Here is a 22,531-nt window from a genome sequence, read left to right on the forward strand (position 1 = left end):
TAAGGCAGTGCACTGAGCGAGCTTGAACTTTTGTTTAAGTATTAGAACAGATTTAAGTATTTGTTTAAACAGTCAACATTTGAAGGTGGGATGAAGTACTGCAAGCTCCTAAAACTTCATCCACGCTTCTGATAATGATGGCAAAGCCTGCAATAGGTACTGACGAATCCCAGGACAAGTCCATCTGTTTCAGAGAACAGTATTAGTAGGAAGTCAAAATAGCGCATTGTTTTGTCTTTCTGTGGTCACATTCATTACAATTAAAAATAGCTTATTTGTGCAGTAATAATACATAGATAATCATGCTCCCAGAGGGCATACAGTCAGGGATGGGACTTCATATATCAGAAGTTCATAGCTGACAGAGAATCAAAATTCTGATTTTAGTGGAGCTGTTGAGAAGTAGATGTTCTTTTCTCAGAAATGAAATACAATGGTGATGATAAAATTAGTGCAAACTAGTATGTGTCAGACGTGGTATGATGCAGTTGCTTGTTAATAAGGCTGTAAGTCACTCCTGCAAGCCTGACATTTTCAAGCTGCAGAAGATTCTCTCATGATGCAACACCCCAAGGATACAAGATGCTGTATTATAGACAATATTTGTTATGATAAAATTTGGCAATAGTTGGGCCCCTACTATCTCAAAATCATGGCCCACCACTCTGAGCAATATTTTCTGTGTTTTCTTGGTACTCCGTTTGGATGAGTGCTTTCCTCTGTTTTCTCTCATCTTTTACTTTGGTTGTAGACACCAGGTTAGGGGTTGTCTCTTTATTTTATGTTTGTACCTGACCCTATACTCCTGAGAGCCACAGTAATGCTAAAAATAGTAATAATAATGATGAAAATCCTCAAAAGGAGTTCCTCTTACTGCAGAGACTCCACACAAGCTTCTCATCCTCACCAGCAAAATGGTCTAACAAAAGACCTTCAGATACCGTGTAGATCTTTGTGTTGAACTCACAATGGCAGGAGCTGCCTTATCTTCCTGCCAAGAGAGAACAAGACTTTTCCACAGAAAATCCCTTGCAGTTCCCTGGCCAAATCAGCTCACGGTCTGCATGCTGCAAGCCACAGCACAGTTGGGCAACTACGCCATGGCTTTGAGGCAGGGAATGTAGTTTTTTCCTCTGTCCAGGCAGCTGCCAGTGCGGACCCTCAGCCAGTCCTGGGTCCTTCAGGCCTTGGTGCAGTTGCACTTCTTGGTTGTTTGTATTTGTGCACCTGAGAAAAATTAACCGCTGTCCCTCATAAATTGCTTGTGCTTTGGATAAGGAGAGGGGATTTCATCTCATTTGACTGCTCTCAGTTGAGTGGGATTCAGGTCACCTAACTACAGCTGAGATAGTGGTCTGCTGACTCCTTCAGCATCAATGGAGAGAAAGAGTCAGTTTGGAGGCACAGTTTATCCAACAGACTTTAGAATGGGATGAACATGGACCCAATGGACTTATTTTTCTCCATTAACTATAATAGGAGTTTTAGATAACTAGTTCATATTCAGTCAGGTGAATGACCCATAGGATCAGATTATTTTTTTATTATTATTTTTAATGATCGTGGGGTGGCAGGGAGCTGTAGGCACTCTGTCTCTGCAACATGAGCCCATAACTATGATCAGCTCATACACTGTCATAAAAACACCTTACGGAATGCATCAGAGAAGAAAAGGAGGTTATTTTCAGGTGTAGCATACACAGCAGCAAATTTCCTTGGTATTTTCATGTGGCAATGAATCATCTCCCTAGTATTTAAACTGGTTTGAGTCTAGTTCTGAGAACAGCCTTTGGGCAGCACTGGAACGAGGGGAGTTCAACTTCTGGTTGCGTCAAGTCTTTGTCTTCTGCATGACTTCTCTTGAACTGAATGCAGCTGCTACTGCTGCATTAAGCATACAACACTCACATAAAGGTTCAAAATGTCCTCACATGCTGCCGGTACTCTTTGTTGACATCCGACTGCCCTCACTTTGCGATGAAACTTCCCCACCCAGATAGATTGGTTAATTTTGAAAGATTTAGTCTGAATTTCGCTTAAACCTGTTTGGCCACGTTTGTGATACAATGGCATTAAGAGAATCATCACTCTGTATTATGCAGCTACAATCTACTTTCCCCGGCAAGACAAAGCTGCTACCTTCTTTTTATTGCTTAACTGATGAGAGGATGGATCATAAAACAGTACAAGGTTATTGAGAGGTTCCTTAATCATTTATCCTGGCCCCAGATGCAGTGATAATGTTGAAGATTTTCATTGGTATTTATGCAGCACTTGCCACAATAGTATCTGTAACCTAACTCAGGAAAACATTCCTTTTCAGAAGAGTTCTTACATGTGTTTAGCTTTAAGCAGAGGTTTATGTCCCACTGTGGATAAGGACTACGAGGCTGGGGCTTAAGAAAAGCAGTCATTTGTGTAAGCTTTCAGGATGTATTTCCTGGGTCTGTGGGTGTGCTTGAGTACAGAGTGAAATGCAAACAGGACTTTCCTCAGATTGAGCAAAATACGGATTTTGATCAACCTTTAGCTTTGCCTTCTCATGTACACAAAATATTATTTACCATGCATCTGTTTTCTTCAATAAAAAACCTGATAGTTACTGATGGCCTTGAAAAGAATTAATTTTGGGTCCTAGGCATGTGTTTATGCGATAGGTCCTCAAATAAATTTAGGACTTTAGCAGGCCTTTCTTCTACTATCGTATTCTACACATCTTTCCTCCATTGTTCAAAATACCTCCAGGAGATCCTGAAGTACGGCATTAATGCAAAGACCATCTGTGTCAGGCTGGAAAGAGCAGCATGTGCAAAAAAAAAGGGGTTCTGCAAACGTGGGTTCGGCTGACTCACTCAGACATCAGTTTGAAAAGGATAGGGTATTTTTTCTTAGGCAAGGAACCTAGGAGCTTGTCAAGCATGGAGAAAAAGTGCAAATTGCTGAGCTGCAGCACCTGATAGGAGATTGTCAATACTAATTCTCAAGAAGGGGCCCACTTTGAACACTGCAGACTATGTGTGGGATTGTGCATCTGTATGACATGATGCATAAGCCAAATATTTGACTAGCATAAATCAACGGGGTAATGAACTCAGTGTCTGATTTAAGCCAGTGTCCAAGGTGGGAAAGGCCACTGAATGTACCACTGCTTTTTCTCTTGTTCTTTTCCAATGCTAACTACTTTTAGGGTTTTTCTGGCATCTGAGATCACTAGGAAGAAGATAGATAGTCCATTATGGTTTCTTTTGGAAGGACAAAAGTTGTAATTATCCAGAAATCACAATGCTAACCCGTGTTATCATTTCCTGATGTCAATGGTTGTGCTCATAGCCTAAATAGAGGAAAACAGATATTCGTCTTTGAGTTGAAGAATAGTTTTGGAATATATGAGAGGTCACTGTTATGAAATACATACAAGTTCATTTAAATATGAATCTGATTTTTATCTCTGAGTATGCGATCCATTCTTAGATACAATACTTAGAAAAATTACATTAAGAGCAGCAGTAAGCTGAGGAGATAAGAATGAATTACTTAAACCAACTACTTTGATATTTTTTATTGATGAATTCTACGCAAACATTTCTTGTAGGCAATAGCATTGTGTATTTGGTTGACTACAGGGTGTACATTTACGGGTACTGAAAGTTTAGGACATTTGGAGCTTTCCAGTGATATTGCTCCATAGGTAATTTGTTTATTTTAGAAGCATGTAAAGGACATTGCCCTGGCCCTTAATGTGTATTTTAAGCTTTCTGGGGACAGAGATCATCATTTTGCTACCTATGTGAACCACACCAAGCGCAGTGAATTCCTGCTCTACATCTAGGTTGCAGCCGTTACAACCAACAACTACCACAGTGGTGATGGCTCAGCCCGGCTGACTACTAAAATCTGGGCCAATCTAAGGGCCTGGCAGAATATGGGGAAAGGAGTAAAAATAAACAACATAAAAGCACAGTGGGATCCGAGCAGTACAAGATGATGAGAACAGAGTGGAGAATGGGAGAGGAATGTGGACGGAAGGTCTGTAGTTATTAGAGAAAGCCTAAAAGAGGGAGGCAGGGGTACCTGAAAAGCGGGAAGTAGCATGTGCAGATGACTACAGTCAGGAGAAACAGACAGATGGCAGCTCTGTTCCTCTTGCGTTGTGTGATGAGCTGGATCTCCCAAAAATATCAGTGCAGGTTTGACCTCTCTGTATGCTTCCCCCTGCTCTGTGGCTGAGTGGGGAGCTCCCCTCCTGTTCAAATGCTGATTTTAACTGCTGTCCACTCGATATCACTTTGAGAGGGGATAAAGCCCTTGATCATCACAAGAGGGGTAGGTTTGGGATGCTGCTGAACATAATGCCTTCCTCCAATTTCACATGTTGAAACATTCATTCATCTCTCTGTGCAAAGCTGCGCAAAGTGGGGTTTTTCAGTCACCCACAGTATGTTTGTCTGTATCTGAAGAGGGCTTGAATTTAAACTGCAGTACATGAAAGAGGTCTCCACATCCACATGGTGCTAGCAGCCCTATGGCACATTATCTATGGTATTATCTGAGACCATAAGAGGTTCTGTGTTTTCATTTGATGTTGTCCTTTTCAAAACAGGACGATCAGGAATGAATGCTTCGGAAAGATTTCATGACCACACACCATTAATGCTGCTGTGCTGCAGCAGGAGAGTGCTCAACCGAAGCAGTTCAGTCTGTGGTGTCCGAGGCCGTAGGGCTGTGCCCCGCTGGTGGGGCTGATGCGCCTCCCACATTCTTTTCATTTTTGAAGCTTTTAGTTTTGGGTGCTTTTAAGTTGTAGTTAGCTACCTCTGTGGTCAAAGTGTATAAGGACGAGAGATGCCCTTCTAGATGCTGAACACTCTGTTTGTGCTCTAGCAAGTGTTTAAAAGAACATTGTAGGTGGCAGTATTGCAGTAGTCTCAAAGGAGTCAAAACAAACAAACACACACGGCAGTGTTCACTGGTCCTGTTTTGGTACACTAGGACAAAATTAGGTACTTCTCTTCAGATGTTTTATACCTCAGATAGCTGTGGTGAGATTTGTTTGACCAAAGACCCACCACACAAATACCTCTTGTGATCTGGTGAGCCTGGGCTTGCTGGGCAGCCAGCAGGAAGACTTTCAAGGTGATTTCAAATGAAATATGCTCTAAAAGTGTCTTTGCCTTGGCTAGAGAGGGAGGTGAGAGTGGCTAACTCACAGACAAAATACACGTCCGCACTGTAAAAACCTACAGCTATCTGGGATTCAGCCCTCCCTTAAAATCTAGCAGCGCCTTCTGCTCACCATCTTGTGCCTAGTGTCAGCAGTGCTCAGAGAGTCTGCACTTTATCTCAGTGCTGCTCTTGTTACCGGAAAGGGCATCAGGAAATTCTTTGCTGGCTAGGGATTCCTGGGAAGAAGTTATAAGATCAGCTGTAAAATCTGTTCCCTCCAGGAAGAAGTCAAATATAGAAAGAAGGAAGACAATTATCCTAGCATTGTGCTGGTAGGGAACTGGTGATCCTGTCAAACTGCAGAGCTTGGAGAGGTGTTAGGAAACATGGAGAGAGTAGAGGCAACAGATTCCCTTCAGGGTGAATAGCCCAGGCAATGCTGGGCAGGGCTGGAGCTGACAAAGAAGCAATAACTCAGTCCCAAGGGCTCTATGTGAGTTTTGGATAACCTTTTTTTAGTTATTTAGGATACATTTCTGATGACTGCGGGGGGAATTCTGTAATGAGCACTGCTCCTTCCATTTCCTTAGACTGTACTTCTCCGATTTCCAATATATGAAAAACAGTAAAGAAGGAACAACCTGCATACACAGGCAGGCTTTGTCTACATAGCTACGATGCATCAATATCAGAGGTATGGTTTTTTTAATTACCACGTTTAAAATCCTATTGGAGATGCATTTTTGGGTATAAAAATTACTTCCACTACTTGTTTCTCTTTCTATACAACACTAATTGTGAAGGCATAAAGTCAGTTTGTTTCAGTGTATTCAGTCCACATTAAGTAACTTGTATATCTTTAAAAAGACAAGAATCCTTAAAGCAGTACAAATCCTTGCTTTAGATAAGCCCAAAGATCTTTTCTTATCATAAGGAGGCATGTATACATTTTCTGTTCTCTTTGATCTTAGGTTTAACACTTATTTTGATCATATAATAATAATAATTAATAAAACCTCCTGGTATTTAAGTAAAAGAAATGGAAAACCTAGTCCAAAACTACTGATCCTTACAAGAAGTGCAGGTATTCTAATTTACATCATCTCATTTTACAGGTTTGCTGTAATTTCATTCTAGTTTAGAAGTCTTGGATGCTGATTCAGCTAGAACATATTTTTTACTGTAAAGAGAGAGAAAAAAGTTACTGGAGTTCAATTTTAGTATCTTTGGTCCCATTACCACACCAGTGCTGGTCCTGTACTCGCATGTTTTGTAGGGTCAAGGAGATGGTTTGTGAATGGGAGTGAATATAAGCTGCGGTTCTTAGAACAAATGAGTCTTGACGCATTGACCTCAAGCTGAATTTCAGCTCTCCTAGATCAGCAAAATTCTGGGTAGATTGTTTGTAAAACTATCTTGAAATTCAGTTACTGATGCTAAGTATTCACATTCCTTCTGACCTATTTGTCCATAAGTACTGAGAGGGGCTTTCCTGTTTTCACCACATATGAAATGTATGAGAACCCCTTCACCTATGAAAACCAGCCATCTCTATAATGAAACATGGCAGCTTCCTAGAGCACAATATAATGTTCTGTGTGGACATAAAAGAAGAGAAAATAACTTATTCTGAGTTAACTACACAGGGGATTTTATGTCAGTGGAAGGTAATTACCCAAAAACGAACTTGGCCCGTAAGTACAGGCTAACATCTGTATCATTGCAAAATAAATGCCGCAGATGTTTTAATAACAAATAACAGATGCAGTCAGTGCCTGGGTTTCAGATCTTATCTAAAAAAGTTCCTCTTATAGGTGACCCTTCTTCCCACCCCTTCCCCAGTCCTGTACAGAGCACTCGCTTGCTACCGGCTCAGACTGCAGGCTGCTACACACCTCATCGCCGGCTTCCCATACTTCAGCTTTGCCTTTAAGGACTGGTGTTTTATTTATGAGACCTGGCAGTGCAGCCCTTTATTTGCAAGTCAAAAAGTACAGTCAATGCATGACCAGAGAGTACGACTGAGAGCACCAGCCCAGTGCAATACAGCCACTCACAAAGATAACCTTTTACTTGGGTTGGAGGCGACAGTTTTCAGCGGATCTGGTGAGTCAGTGGAAACAAACACTCCATGCCTTGATAAAGGCACAAAGACAGATGTCAGAAAGCAGCAGCCAAAGAAACCAGTATTGTTATGGGGTGCTGTGCAATATTAAGTTTCTGTTAAACAGGTATTTTTTAAGTGAGTAACAGCTTTAAAATGATGGGTTAGATCTCTGTAGGGAGCATTCTTCTGTGGAAATGGAGAATGGTCATGTACATCACACAGGTGGAAAATGCAATGGCTGCACTAGCACTGCTGCACAGCCCCAGCGCTGAGGCTGGATTGAGGCCGCTTTGGCTGACTTGGGTATGACCCAAATGGTAGTCGGGATGGGTAATGGCAGATGCATCTTGCACTTTGCAGCACACTGAACGTTGTGTTTGCCTGTTGTGTGCATTAGGGCAGCTTCCAGCTGTATCACCTGCCCCAGCAGTGATGTCTCGTGGCTGCCACCACCGTTTTGGCACCCGAGGTGGCTTGCTGCAAAGGCACATTGGTTGTGCTCACCAGCTGAACTCGTTCAAGTTGTCTATAGGGGTAACCTGGGATTCATGCTGGCGTAGCTGGCCAGCTCAGGGACAAAAGCGATATGATCGATGTCTGCCAGGTTCCCTGGGGAGCCGGGGTATGGGGAGTACAGCCTGCACTTGTCAAATGGCTCTAAGTGATGGAAAGGGTGAGGAAGTGAGTATCTCCCCTTCCCAATTTATACAGGCACAAATCCTGCAGATCAGTCTGGCGCCAGGCACTGTCAAAACCCAAGACATCCCTGTGTGCTCCTGTTTTCCCAGGTAATCTCAGCTGTCCTCAGTGACGTGCTGCCTTTTTGTACAAGTGCTCCATGTGCTGCACTGGGGACATGCTGTAAAGGTACTGGCTTCCTGACTTCTCCCTTTCCTTCCAGCGGACATCTCTGTCAGCATTGGAGCGGTCAGAACAGCAGATCAGGAGAGCATCCAGCCTGGAAGAGCTGCTTCGCATCACTCATTCTGAGGACTGGAAGCTGTGGAAATGCAGGCTAAAACTCAAGAGTCTGGCCAATTTAGACTCCCGCTCTGCATCACATCGCTCCACCAGATTTGCTGCTGCTTTCTATGATATCGATACACTGAAAGGTAGGCGCAGGTTTGCAGCTGAGTCTGATGTCAGCTTCAGGACCCCTGATTCTTGTGCAGTAAAGGGTTAAGTACCAGGGGTTTCCTAGAATACACCCGTACTGGAAACAACAGGGCAGTCATGGAAAATTACTTTGTATGAAAAAATGTCAGGCAACAGCCTGAGTACGCCTCCCTGTTTTGTGGCCAAATCTTATTGTTCTCTGTACGCTCTCCAAAGGGAATATGTATTATGTATGGATTTGTCAGTCCACAGAAAAGAGGAGAAGTCAACGTGCAAAGAACAGGTCAGAATGACTGGCTGAGGGGCTGGCCAGCAGAATTGTGCTATATCTCAGAATTTGCTTGCAGGCAGAAACAAACAAGATTTACTGCAGGGATAGAATCCCCTTTTTTTTATTAGGTGTGCTCTGATATAAGACACTGCATCAGCAGCAGTGTTTGAGTGGGAATTGCAGAGGAAGGAGGTATTGCCCTCATCTGAATCTACTGGAGGAAGTCTCTCCGGAGAGAAGTAGTAGATCTTGAAAGAACCAACACCTGAATGTGGGGAATCACAACTGGTTCCCTCACCTGGAGAAAAAATGAATATTGTTCCTTGTAGGTGAGAGACTCAAGAGGGATTATATGTTCATTGATGTAAAATAAAGGGTCAATTACTCTACTTTGATCTAGCAAATAGATACCCTGCAGCCAAGCTACACTGTAGCCTAACAAAGGATGGACCGAGCTATTCTTTTTCATTCTTTACCCTGAAGTGATATGATCATATCACTTTCCTTTTGGGAAATCAGATATTGCTGATCCTGTTCCAATACCACTTTTACAATAACCATAGCCACATTTGCACACCATTACTCAGCTAAATTATGGCTGTGCAAAGGCCATAATTTGCTTCTCTAAGCCACAGCACAGAAATGCAGACATGAGTGCCAGTCTGAAAAGGGTTTTCATATCACAGGCATGATTTTAAACTTCTTTTGTACAGAAAAGAAGTACAGAAAAAAGCTAAATCCAATACACACTGGAAGAACAATTACGAGGGCTTTAGTTAATGATAAACATTTTGTTTACATACCTTTACAAGTCTACACAGCAGCACTAACAATCCATAGAGTTATTAGAAGTAGTACCCAGTGCCAAAAGCTGTAATTCTCTACTCTCTATTGCTCATTTAGTGAGCAGCAGCATTTCTGAAAAAATAAAATATTCCTTTTGTCAAAACAGCAAGACAACAGAGGATGTTACCAAGTGTTACTGAGGCAGTGCATATTGCAATGAGCTTTCTTCAATGGCAGAATAATGTAACTGTTCGGGTGATAAAGCCAGATGATTATAACCATATAGATGTAATTTTCTGCTTGGAACAGCTATTAGGTCGCTTCCTACTTTCCCTTTAAAAGTCTAACTCTAGACACAGAGATGTCAGCTTTCCCATTCAAAGTCAAGCCACTGAAATTTAAATTAAAAAAGCCTGTTGGGTCATCTTCTCCGTTCTTCCATCCAAAGTGAAATTATCCCAGGACAGAAACTGCTTTTGTTCTAATATCTTAATATGTTCAAGGTACTAAAGCTCCTTTTAAAAAAAAAAAACAAAACAAAAAACCCCAAAAAATGAAGCCTATAAACATGTATTTCTTTCCCACACCCTTTTCAGTCATTAAGCACTGACCTTTTTGCCAAGGGCATCTGTTTTGTTTCAATAAAGTGTTTTGATGAGAAGACTGGGTCAAGGCTCCTCCTTGTTTCACTGCTAGAACCATCTTCCACAGCACCTCAAACTGCAGCAAGGAGAATTCAGGACTTTGTTCCTCCTTTCTAGAGCTTTACCGATGAATTCACTTGAAAACTCATGTCACCTCATCTAACCACAGTCTCCCCCAAGCAGCTCGGCTTACCCAAGACTGCAGCGCTTTCAAGCTGGAGTCTGTATTGGGGCCAAATTTCACAGCATCTGCCCTGTGCTCGCTCATAGAAAAGATCAGGGTGACCATGGTAATTCTGAACAAAATGTGACACCCATTTCTTTGACCACCCCTTCCTATAGCAGCCCTTCTGCTAAAGAAGTGGTTAATAAAATGAGGATGTGTGCACCCCTTACACTCATTGAAGTGACATCTGAAGTGATTACGTGCACATACCTTAAGGAGTCTGGCAAACACTTTATTTTCTATTTTAAGGCCTATGATTAGATTGCTGTTTTGATAGACTAAAGTTAGTCTAGAAAATTCTATGGATTTTAGTCATTCTTCTCTTAATGTATGCTGTAAAATCAGAATTCGGACCCCAAGCTCATATTTCTTGTACTTTTTGCATGGCTGGAAAGTGGAGTGAATCAACCCTGGGGAAGGACTTTGCAGGAATAAACAAACTGATTTAAATATACACAGTCAGTTGAAGAAAAAGTTAAAAATAATAAAAGGAAGGTCAGGTAGGAAAGAGAAATAAATGCTCATCTGAAGACAAAGTGTAGCATTTTGATTAAAAGTATTCCAGAATTTTTTTATTATTTTTTTTTCCAGAATTTCTCCATAAACGTATGCACTGGTTGCATACTAGTAGGGAGGTGGACTGCATTGGAAGAGAGAAGAATTTTCTTAATAGTATAGAAGTTGCTTTTGATCTTTCAGAAGCCTGCTGGAGGGGGGCAGACAGGAAAAATGTTTTTCATAATTTTAAGAAGGACTTAAAGCATAAGTATTGATGGTTCTTGAGTAATTCCAAAATTTGAATCAGGTAAGCAAAAGCCAAAAAAAGCAGGGCCACCTCTTTAAAAGACTCAAGATAATATTATGTAACTGTCACTGTTTTCTCCCTCTGGTTCAGTCAGTTAACACATTATTCCTTCTCACAGTCAGAATTTGACAGATCAATCTAAAATAAATTACTAGTCTACAACAATTCAGTATTTGAAAGATGCCACAGTGTTTTGAATAGATAAATCATGCTTGAATTCATATTCCTGTTATTCAAACTTGAACCCCCTGATGGTACTGAGGTGTGAGAGTGTTTGTCTTGGATTTCATTAGACATTTTGGAAACGGTGCTCGCTGGCTGACATCCAGTGGGAGTATTAATACCCTCTGACCAGAATCTGTTAATCATTAATGTGCTTTTGCAGTCAGGCCCAGGCTCTACTGAGTCCACGGTGGGGTACAGGCAAAGAGAGGATAAAATGACAATAGGGAGGTCTACCCTGCAGATAAGGAGAACAGGGTGTGGGCCAGCTTTGTCTGATAGACACCGTGGAGCTGACTCTTGGCTAGGGGAAATCGATGCAGTTCTACTTAACCCACTAGAATTAACGGAGATTTTGGTCATCCGCTTTGAAAGCTCAAGGCGGATAAATGCAACGACCTCTCTGCCAGTGCAGCTGGTGTAAGTTACTGGGACAGTTTTGCACTCAGATTCTCTCTGGTCCGTGAATCGATCCAAGTAAGTGCAAATCGATCCAAGTAAGTGCACATGGCCTGCCAGCACTTCATTTTTATTTATATAATGATTCCGCCTCACTAATCAGAGGTTTAACTTTGCCATGATTGCTCATAAAAATGGTGTTTTCTCCAGTCATAGATGAGGAATGGCAAAAGACTCAATGCGTGCCAAGGGAAACCTGCGTGGAAGTTGCCAAAGAGCTGGGTACAACAACCAACAAATTTTTCAAGCCTCCCTGTGTGAACGTGTTCAGATGTGGAGGCTGCTGCAATGAAGAGAGTCTGAGCTGCATGAATACAAGTACAACTTATGTGTCAAAAACGGTAAACAAGGCTATTCATCTGCTTTCTTTTTACCTTGGCTCTCCAAGTAGGGAGGGGAAGGAGAATGTTTGGTTTCTGAGATCCTGTTATGAAAGATCTGTCTGCACTATCATAACAAACAAAAGAATTAATTTTTTATCCATGTGGAGTGAATGCAGGCACGTGCAATAGCATTTTACATTCATGTTGCATTATTAAAAATGGATATATATGTGTAGAGATGGAAAATCAGGTCCTGACAAAGTGATTGCAGGCTCACGTGATGTTAAGGAGTTTAATCCTTCTTTAATGTATTATTACTTGGACCTGAGACCTCTTGAGAGTATTGGCTCATGGGAATCCTCTGCACCAAAGGATTAAGAGAGACTCCGGGAAATTTTGCTTTGTGAGGCCAGGAGTCCAAGCGCTGCATTTTCAAAACTGAGGTCAGTGCCAAAAAGGCTGGCCAATAATTTTGGATGTGCAGTTTTGCGAGCCTAAAAAGGAGACATTTTCAGCAGGAGAGACCAGATGCTCTCAATCTGAATGCCTCAAGACCTGAATGTCCCAAATCACAAGTCACTTTGGAAAAGAAAGGCTTAAACCAGTAGTCAATCACTGCTTAGGAGCAACAGGTGACAAATACCTGAGTTTTAATGACCAGTGTCAAAAAGTGAGCATAAAGTGAGAAGCCAGAAAGCCTCTTTCTGTAGACTCCCTCTTGTGCCTATGTACAGAGGTATCTTGCTCCAGTGGGTGACTGACCGGAGCTCCAAGTTTAGCAATTTCAATCATCTCTACGGATGAAACCATCTGTGTCCATACCTACAGAAGGAGCACAGAAGACTGGTCCTCCTTGATTAATCTTCACCTTGTGCATCCCTACTGAGAGTTGATAAAACCTTTTGACTTGGAGTAATATATTAAATTCTAGTTATCAAAAAGGTTTTTCTTTAAATTAGAACAAAGATCAAGGGCAGTTATTTTAAAAGAAAATTGAAGATCTCATGGGGACCAGGTCCAATTCACTTCTGTATTTGTTTTAGGTTTGTTGGAATGTAATTGCACTGTGTCTGGCTGTACTGGAATATAGCTGGAGTAAAATAAATTGGGGCCCATCCTTCTTGCGTCAATGTTCATTAATTGCTTTCATTCCACACCAGAAGGAGAACGCTGTTATGAGCTGTTGGCCACACACAAAAGACATCCGATCAGCTCAGGGAGCTAGGTCAGGCTAAAAAGTATTTATTTATTTATGTGTTTTTGGAGCAGCAGTTCATAAGTTTGTTGAAAAACTGCAGTTTTGCAGAGTGTAACATTCCTTTAGCATCCTTCAAAATAACCATTCCCTCAAAAGCCCTCAGCTAAGTTTCACTCCTGCTTATACCACCATCCATCCAGATTTACTCCTCTAAAATGAACGGAATTACTCCCATATAAGTGAGCGCATTTTTTTATTCCTTGGTATAAAATATCCACTGAAGGACATTCATGCCACCTAAGGTTAGACACTGCAACACCTGAATTTAAATGTTTAAGCAGTCCAGCTTAGGAATACTTCTCAGCCCCTGCGTGTGGATGCAGCATTAAGCCAAGACATGCTGGCACACGAGGATGTCCCCTATGCTTTGGTTTCCATGGGAAGGAAGCAGGCTTGGGGGGACAGAAGGGGTGTGGGTCACTTCAACAACTCCTGCATGTAGCTGCCCGAGGTACTCAGAGATCAGCCTAAACAATTTGGATGCACTGACAGTGGGCTGCTTGGTTCCTTAGGCTCCTGCTGTAGTCAACAGAGAGATGTCTCCAGGATGATTCCCTGCAGGAACCCAGTAGAAGCGGAACAAACTGTCCTCTATTTACTCCTGTTTCTTCCCTCTCTGAGAAGGCTGTGGAGGATTAGGTTAGGCCTCTAAAGATGCATGCTGTGATTATACCCCAGGACAGTTAAATAGCTGTCTCCATAAGTGCTTGAGATTCAACTGATGATATAACTGAGAACAAAGTTCCCAACACCTGTTTCTTTTCCATTTGGCCCTAGCATCTAGAAGAGGCTTTTGAGTGCATTTGCAAATAATTTTCAATGGTCTTGGGTGTTCAATAGCTGGTAATACAGCACTGGGACCACCATTCTGGCAAGTTCCTACCTTGGTGGGCATTGCTTACTCTTCAAAATCCTCAATGCTCACCTGCTGTTTATACCTATGGTAACTACCTGTAGAAAAGAGATGGGGGGGAATGGAGGCAAAGAATAAGAGGTTTTGGGTTAAAACTCCAAATATTAACTGTATAATGGAAACTGAAAAATAAATGTTATTATTTCACCCACCTAGCTCTTTGAGATCTCAGTTCCCTTGACAAGTGTTCCTGAGCCCGTGCCAATCAAAATTGCTAATCACACAGGCTGTAAGTGTCTATCAAATACCCAGCGCCATCAGTATGCCATCATACGAAGATCTGTCCAGTACCCAGAAGAAGATGGGTAAGTTCCCTCATTTGCAAACCTCTACATGTGTTGCGTAGTCCCAAGTATAAAAATATTTATTTTTTTTTTATTTGGTCATTATGATGGTCCATTCACTTTCTGTTATCCCAACAGTTTTTCCAAATAACTGGCTTATCACTCAGGCTTAGAAAGCTTCAACTAAACCTGGTGAATTATAAGTGAATGGACAACAGAATCCAACAAACAGCAGAGTAGTTCAGCAGCATCTGGAGTCACTAGGACATTTAGGTGCTTGAGCAGGGACTCAAAATCCACATATTAGCACTACGATCCATTGGAGTTATTTGGGTATGTGTGCATAGACTTTTTCAACCTGACACAAGCAACTTTGCTTGTGCATTATTTAGCCAGGTCACAGAGTGCTGTGCTCAAGCTAAAGCCCTCTGCAATACCTCATGGCAAGTCAGGTTGGAATCAATGATGTGAATCATGACTTTTCACTTTCTGGTCCACTCCTAGTTTGCATCTGTCAGGTTCATTGGTTGGAGAAAAATGATCTCACATCTAACTCCAAAATATGGTATAAAATACCTGTAGTCCTGGTGAGAACAGGCTACATTAATTTAACAAAGACTCTAGAAACACAGATAGCTTGAGTGACTCATTGGAACTCAGCTCAGATGTCTCTGTCTAGCCCTGCATGTAGGATTGCCCCCAGAACTGCCCTTCAGTTAGACATCTGGGCTGGGAGAGAGGTGGCATTTTAGTAAAACCACTCCAGCCCTCACTCAGCCTGCTGGCCACTCCAAATCCTCTTCCTACACAAATACAGAAGAACCTCAGCCTTCCTCCAGTTTGTGAGTTCCACTCCCAGAGCAAAGTGCCTAAATGTCAAACTGGCCCCTCTGACCCTGAAAACAGTCCAGTGTGCATCCTTAAGCATGGGCAAATTTAAACTGGAGCTGCACTTTCTGGCAGCATGGCAAAATTGAATACAGTTACATGGCATGAATACTGTAAGACAAAGACTACCCTGGATGGGGTAGAGCTGTTTTATGGAAAAGTGGAACTGCGAAATTGTAGCTGTTTCCCAAGGACATAATCTGAAATACGTGCTGTACCTGCTCCTTCTAGGTGCTGGGAGCCAGACAGCTCAGCCCTATCAGCAAAACTATCCAGTCCCAAGGTTTTCTGTTTGCAGCAGTAATGCACTCAGATGCCCTACCTTCATGTAGTACAAGAGCAGACCCAGCATACCAGCAGGCTCATTTTGCCAAATGACTACACTGATGCTCCTCACTTTCTTTTTTAATTCCTATCTTTTTTTTTTTTCTTTTCTTTTAGATGCCCCTTTACCAACAAACTTTGCCATAATGGATGGATCTGGGATAGTGACAAATGTGAATGTGTTGTAGATGCACAGCACACCAACAGACGAGAAGGTAAAGATGAAATTACAAATGGAGACTTTTGCTTACTATCTTCAGGCTGCTTGTGTTTCATTTTGGTTTTTTTTTTTCATTGAGAGAGTTATAGTTTTGATTCTACATCCCTAGACAGACTTGGCTTATGGTGTAGAAACTCACCTGAAAATAAACACTCGTATGTACTTATCCCCATCTCATGTTTTTTTGCTCGGTTGTTTTACTCCCCCTGTATTAGCAGCTTGGATAGGAAATAGGAAAGTATTAAAAAGAGTTAGTGAAGTAGGCACATTGGATCAATTTTTATTTTACATGGGCCTTAAATTGTATGATGGGCATTAGGGAAAACTTTTTAACTGTAGGAAAAAAATATGTGTTGGAATATATTGCATAGGGAAGGTGCTGAATCTTTATTGTGGGAAATTCTTAAGAACAGACTTAATCAGGAATAAGATAGGCAAAACCAGTTCTGCCTATTAGCTGCAGTCAATGTGAAAGATTATATGACCTTTCAAAGTATTTGACTACTTTTATGATAATATTAAGGTATATAGGAAGCTTTCAAACTGATATGCCATACATCCTCAGGAGTATGTATGTATACCCCTTCAGGTCTGTGGAAGGAAATGGAAGAGGATAAAATTCATAGAAGTGTACACTACTTCCCTTCTCCCTCTGATTTTCCTGGAAAACTTTAATCTGTCAAGGAAATTTGCAGAAAATATTCTAGGGGGCAACTGTGTAAGTCTAAAGAACTTACTAGCAGTAAACATTAAGAGAAGTTAAAATTTCTCCAAGCCCTGTATAAGGTTTTTGAAAAATTATTTTTCTCAGGAAATTTTACTGGTCAAAATAAAATCATCATAGCACTAGAGCAGATGGACACAGAAGGAAGCCTTGCCCTTGTAGTTTAACCTACATGCAGCAAGCAAAAGAATAAACCATCCAAGGCAACAATAAGAGCAAGCTGGCAAGCAATTCCTAGACTATCAAGCTAAAATAAAACTAAATAACCTCATAAACTGGTCTGTTGATTACAATCTCCTGATGTTAACAAGCAAGACATCAGTTGCATAGTGGTTTCTGTAGGATCTGTTCTCACTCTGGATCAGATCATCTGATCACCAGGTTAGGTAGTTAAGCTCATTAGATTTTTCACTGAAGAAAGGATTAGTAATTAGTACTCTGTATTTCAGAGTAAGTCCAAAGGACTGTGAATAGCCAGAGTCCTTTTAACTCTTAGCCTTTTGTAAGGTCAGCTTGGAGCATTAAAATCTGTGGCTTGTTGAATTACAGCTTTTGTTGACATAGACTCAATATTTCCTCAGATAAAATATCCTTCTCTGAAGTACATTGTGTTTGGCAGTGGCTGGAACAAAATAACTTAAATCTGTCTTTGAGGTTGAAACAAAGTGAGACCAAAACACTCTACACTTCACATACGCCAAGATTTATCACCCTGAGAAAGAGGTTTGTCTTCCAAGAATTTGGGGCAGATTCCTTCTTCCTTTCCAATAGGACTTGGGTTTTATTCTGTCTGGATATTGGGTTTCCAGCATTAAGTAAATAACAATGAAGGTTTCTTTCAAGTAACGTGCAAGCCTTTTCTGGACACTGAGATCACAGCTCAGGCTGCAGAGGTCGCGGACGCAGGTTACATTCCACATTCCATAGGTTAAATCCAAGAGCTAATTGTAAAACTACAGGAAATTACCTTCCCAATGACACATTATATGCCATGACCTTTAACCGGGGATGTGCTGCTAGCATTTCAATAAAGCTTTCACAAAATGTGTTCCCTTTTTGCTAGGATTAGCTTTGTATTGTACTCCAGATGTGTATTTTGAGGGAAGATAGATGAGGTATTAGACAGTGTGTTCATTTGGCTGGGGTTTTGTTTCTGAAACAAAGTATTTTCTTCTATCTTTAACTGACAAGTGTGCATATGCTCCTTATTGAAGCACTAGATCAGCTTGCACCTTACTAGACACAGTATTACTTTTGCAAAATTTCCACAGTATATGGATTGAGTGGTGAATGTGATAGTTTGCATGGATGTGCATTGTTGTCATGGGCATAGACTAAATCCTTTTTCAGATTTTCTTTTTAAAACCTGATGTCCAGTAAAGATTTGTGTGTTCCAAAACCTAACACTAGGCTCTTTTAATACACAGCCTCAAAATAAGGTATTTTTATGCAGAATTCAACCCACAAGAAATAGCAGTATTAGAGTAAGTGAAATAATCAGCCCAATCCTCTCAAGTCCTTTTCTGCACTGTAAGTTACAACAGAAATTCTGAAGACTAGAATCTATCAGAGAGTACATGTGTGAGTCCTAGTGATTGCAAAGAAAGAGTTAGTCTCTTCAAAAGCAGGATTTAGACATGTAAAGCTTACTGCTAAAAGATGTCTGTGCTATTGCAGGACTCCCTCCTCTAGCTGAGCTGGCTATGTGTGGACAACATATGGAATTCGATGAAGAAAATTGTGAATGCATCTGTAGACAGAAGTGTCCCACAGATTTCTTTCAAAGTAAAGACAACTGCAGCTGCTATTTGTGTAGGGAGAGCCAGGAGAGCTGTGCTCTAAAACACAAGATATTTCATGCTGAAACCTGCAGGTAAGTGTTCCTTGTCAGTTAGTGGCTATGCTGCAAGATCTGAATTAGCTTGTGTAGATGCTGGAGGTGCCAAGTGCTAAATTAAAAAGGAGGTCCACCCAGGATTAAATACCTTGCTGCAGTTAGGGAGGTAATAATAATAGAGGTGATATTTACAATACTAGAAAGATTGTATAATAATAGAAGGAGTGTAAGGTTTATTTAATTAACATGTTTTAAAGAAATCTGGACAAGGATACTATTCGACTACCAATATTTAATACTTTTTTCCCCCCTAATCTTAAGGGAATGATGATTAAAACTGTGCTACAACTGAAATTACTGTGTGACACAGGGGATTTACAGTGAGATACCAAGTCTTGCATTTGTAGGTAGGTAGAACCTATCCCGTGTTCTCTGCGACAGCTGAATGCACTCTCACGGACGTCTAGGGACAAAGGCTCCCTAAGCTGGCATCCACACCACAAAGCACATTCCTTATTCAGTTTGTCCTCCTCAGAGCAAGGGATTTTCTAGAGATGATGCAGTGTTGTACACATACAAACCCACTCAGTCAGCTCTGATTCCACTGAAAAGCAGGAAACCTCTTCTGGGGCTGCTACACTCCATGCATTTCCCTAATTGTTTTGTATAACTAGTTTTGTGGTTTCTTTGCCAAAACTTAGATTGAAAATGCCCTATTAAAATACCCATTTTCATGCATTAGTTTATTTTTTAAATGTCTCAGAAAGCCTTTGTCCCATGTAGAGACCCAGGAATGTGCAGTACCTTTATCTGAAAGTTTATGTAAGGACAGTCAGCATCCAGTTTCCCTGGGTACCTGAGCAGAGCTGCAGTTCACTGAACACTCACCCACAGGGTTCATTCTCATAGGCTTCATAGGTTCATTCATGGAGAAGCAGCTGTGGAAGAAGTAACTTTTGCATCTTTAGGTTCAGCTTTGAAAATATGGACAAGCATTAAATAGTGGACAACAAGTATAAAAATACCTAAAAGAATCAGCAGAGCTGAAAGCGAGCATGAGAGACTTGGTCATTTATGTATTTCAGAGGGGTGGGAGGGGATCAATGCAATCATTTGTTTACATGAGTTTGGCTACTAGAAATTACTGTAATCTGGACACAGGACTTTTATGCCAGACTTTTATACCCAGTATTCCTGAAGGACCAAAGCTGAAGCATCAGGTGAGCTAAGGTACTTTGTAGAATTTGAGGGCAGCACTATCCAGTGCTAAAATTCTGGATTTCACTGCTCTCAAGAAATGAAAACATTACTTAGGTCGTGACTATGGCCAGATGGACAACAGCAAGACAAATTGCTGTAGATAAGAACTGTCAGGTAGCGAAGTCTTGTCTCCCTGGGTTGTAGGGTGTCAAATTTTCCCAAACGTTATCTAGAGAGCATTGCAGTGTTCAATGGTGAAGAAGTTGAGGAATGTGACAGTGGAGAATTGTCATAATGCTTCTCTCTTTTTGTTTTTTTCCTCCTTTATCAAACAGCTGTGAGGACAAATGTCCATCACAACCCAGAACATGCCCAACTGCAAAACCAACGTGTCCCAGGCATTGTCGTTGTCCGAAGGAGAAGAGAGGTTCTCATGGGTCCCAAAGCAAAGAAACTCCTTGACTGAGCTTCCCCTGTTCTCCGAAAATCCACTGCTTTGCAAAGTAGCTGTCACTGACTTTCAAACAATAGTAAACATGAACATCTTCCACATTAATGGCAGAAGCATGAATCCAGTCTGCATTTATTTATTAGAGTAATCACTAATTGCAGGTGATTCCTCTGGGACATTGGTAATTGTTCTCTAAGAGGTAACAAGAACCAATGAATTGCTGGCTGCATGGAAGAAAGAGTGGAAAGAGCCAGTTCAGCGTTACAGAAGATGAAGCTGGTATGTTGGTAATAGAGTCACAGTCAGCAGCCAGGCTTTCAGAAACTGAGACCAGATAACCTTAGCCTCTGAATCCTTAGCTAATGCAGCTCCTGGGTGAAACTTTTTTCAGAAATTCAGTGTACAGGATTTGGCTTCTAATAGGTTCAGCACTGAGTTATTTGATCTACTGTCCAGCTTTGAATATCATTTTGAGTTTATTGTACAACTACTGTCAGATGTGCCATATTTAAGTGTATATAAGAAAATAAAGACATCAGTTATTCGAGTGGTTTTGATTTTTCTGTTATTTTAAAACTCTGCCCAACAAAAAGAAAATAAGCGAAAGCCCAAAGCCATCTCAAGTACAGCCTTCTTATGTTTGTCCCACTGGGACTGGCATCTGCCCAAACCCAGGTCAAAACAAGGTCACTTGATCCAATAGTTTCAGTAAAGAAGAATCATTTTTCCCACGTCTGCCTGACAGCCATGTGTGATTTATTTATTTGTTCCTGATGCAGTGTGTTAATCTCCCTAAGGCGATAACAGCCACACTAGTCCTAACTCTTCGGTGATTTTCTGAAAGGCACGGTTCACTAAAAGGTGGTTTTCCTTTTAGCTTACCATGCTACGAAAATATCTCCTTTGTACTGAAATTCCTTTCAGCAGTGTGAGGCTTGAGTAATAGTGTTTTAACCAAATCAAGTACAAGGACAGCATTATTTTCTGAGCCACTGAAGTCTGGACTGAGCCAGTCCAGAGAAAATATTGTGAGCATATTGTAATCCTGAACTGCAAGTGGTAGTCTTGATGACTGAACCATTTTTTCCTTTTGTTGAATTTTCTAATTCTATAATGCACTGTGAACGAAGGGAATAGAGCAAGTTAAACAACTGCTACAGAGATGGAAAGGCTGACACAACACATGGAATGGAAAATGGCTTTTTGATGTGCATCTGAGATTTTTTTATATTTACATATGGAAAAAATAGAGTGCTTTAAAATATAATTAGAGGCAAATCCTGTAAGATTGATTGAATTGTTGGACAAAGCACCAAACAATTTAACCTGTCTTTTGTCTGAGTAAGGCATTTAAGATTTGATCCTGGACGACTGCTCTGAGTGCTCCCTAAGCCATCTGTGATCTAGGTCTGTGCAAACATACCAGCAGGCTGCTTTGGTTGTCTCTGCTGGGAACTGGCCTGGGATCTGTTGACCAAGTAACGCGGGCTGACCTGTGAGTGTACTGGGTAGGGCCTCTGCGGCAGGCTTACCTACTGGTCTGTGCTGGGCTCCTCTGCTAAGGGTTGTCCTCCAGAGTGCAGGCCACATGCAACTAGCGTGCGCTCTGCGCGGACAACAAGAGGAACGTGACCCCAGCACAAAACCAGGGGAACCAGCTCAGCAGCAGAAGCACACCCTTATGTTTCCCTCACTCTGCCGAGAGGCTCTAAATTCAAACACATGTTCATGGTGGGTGAATTCCCTGAGCTATAGCACCTCAGTGTCCTCAGTACAAGAAGGACATCAAGGTGCTGGAGCATGTCCAGAGAAGGGTGACAAAGCTAGTAAAGTGACTGGAGCGCAAGTCTTATGAGGAGCGGCTGAGGGAACTGGGGTTGTTTAACGTGGAGAAGAGGAGGCTGAGGGGAGACCTTATCGTTCTCTACAACTACCTGAAAGGGGGTTGTAGCCAGGTGGGTGTTGGTCTCTTCTCCCAAGTGACTAGTGAAAGGACAAGAGGAAATGGTCTCAAATTACATCAGGGGAGGTTTAGATTGGATATTAGGAAAAATTTCTTCACTGAAAGAGTGGTCAGGCATTGGAACAGGCTGCCCAGAGAGGTGGTGGAGTCACCATCCCTGGAGGTGTTCAAAAAACGTATAGATGTGGCACTTCGGGACATGGTTTAGTAGGCATGGTGGTGTTGGGTTGACAGTTGGACTTGATGATCCTAGAGGTCTTTTCCAACCTTAAAGATTCTATGATTCTATAGAAGGGATGAACTGCCTCATCACTTCGCACCTAGCTCAGCCAGGGCAGCCTGACCTC

General features: G+C 41.5%; 1 protein-coding gene across 2 annotated transcripts in view; it reads left to right on the top strand.

Annotated features, from left to right (window-relative positions):
• VEGFD (vascular endothelial growth factor D) overlaps positions 1-20,766 on the top strand; it is a 30,995-nt gene extending 10,229 nt beyond the window's left edge. The window contains exons 2-8 of one of the 2 annotated variants that reach the window (XR_012838897.1): positions 8,172-8,382; positions 11,950-12,140; positions 14,450-14,598; positions 15,907-16,004; positions 18,411-18,606; positions 18,892-18,977; positions 20,106-20,240. Coding sequence is in view for 1 of the 2 variants with exons in the window: in XM_010308508.2 (XP_010306810.1) it covers positions 8,172-8,382; positions 11,950-12,140; positions 14,450-14,598; positions 15,907-16,004; positions 18,411-18,606; positions 20,106-20,232 (972 nt within the window). In the remaining variant the exon portion in view is untranslated. Of the gene's footprint in view, positions 1-8,171; positions 8,383-11,949; positions 12,141-14,449; positions 14,599-15,906; positions 16,005-18,410; positions 18,607-18,891; positions 18,978-20,105 lie in introns of both variants that reach the window. The other variant, XM_010308508.2, reaches the window with a different exon arrangement.
• Positions 20,767-22,531: the final 1,765 nt, after the last annotated feature.

This window comes from Balearica regulorum, chromosome 1, assembly GCF_011004875.1.
Source record: "Balearica regulorum gibbericeps isolate bBalReg1 chromosome 1, bBalReg1.pri, whole genome shotgun sequence".
NCBI lineage: Eukaryota > Metazoa > Chordata > Aves > Gruiformes > Gruidae > Balearica > Balearica regulorum.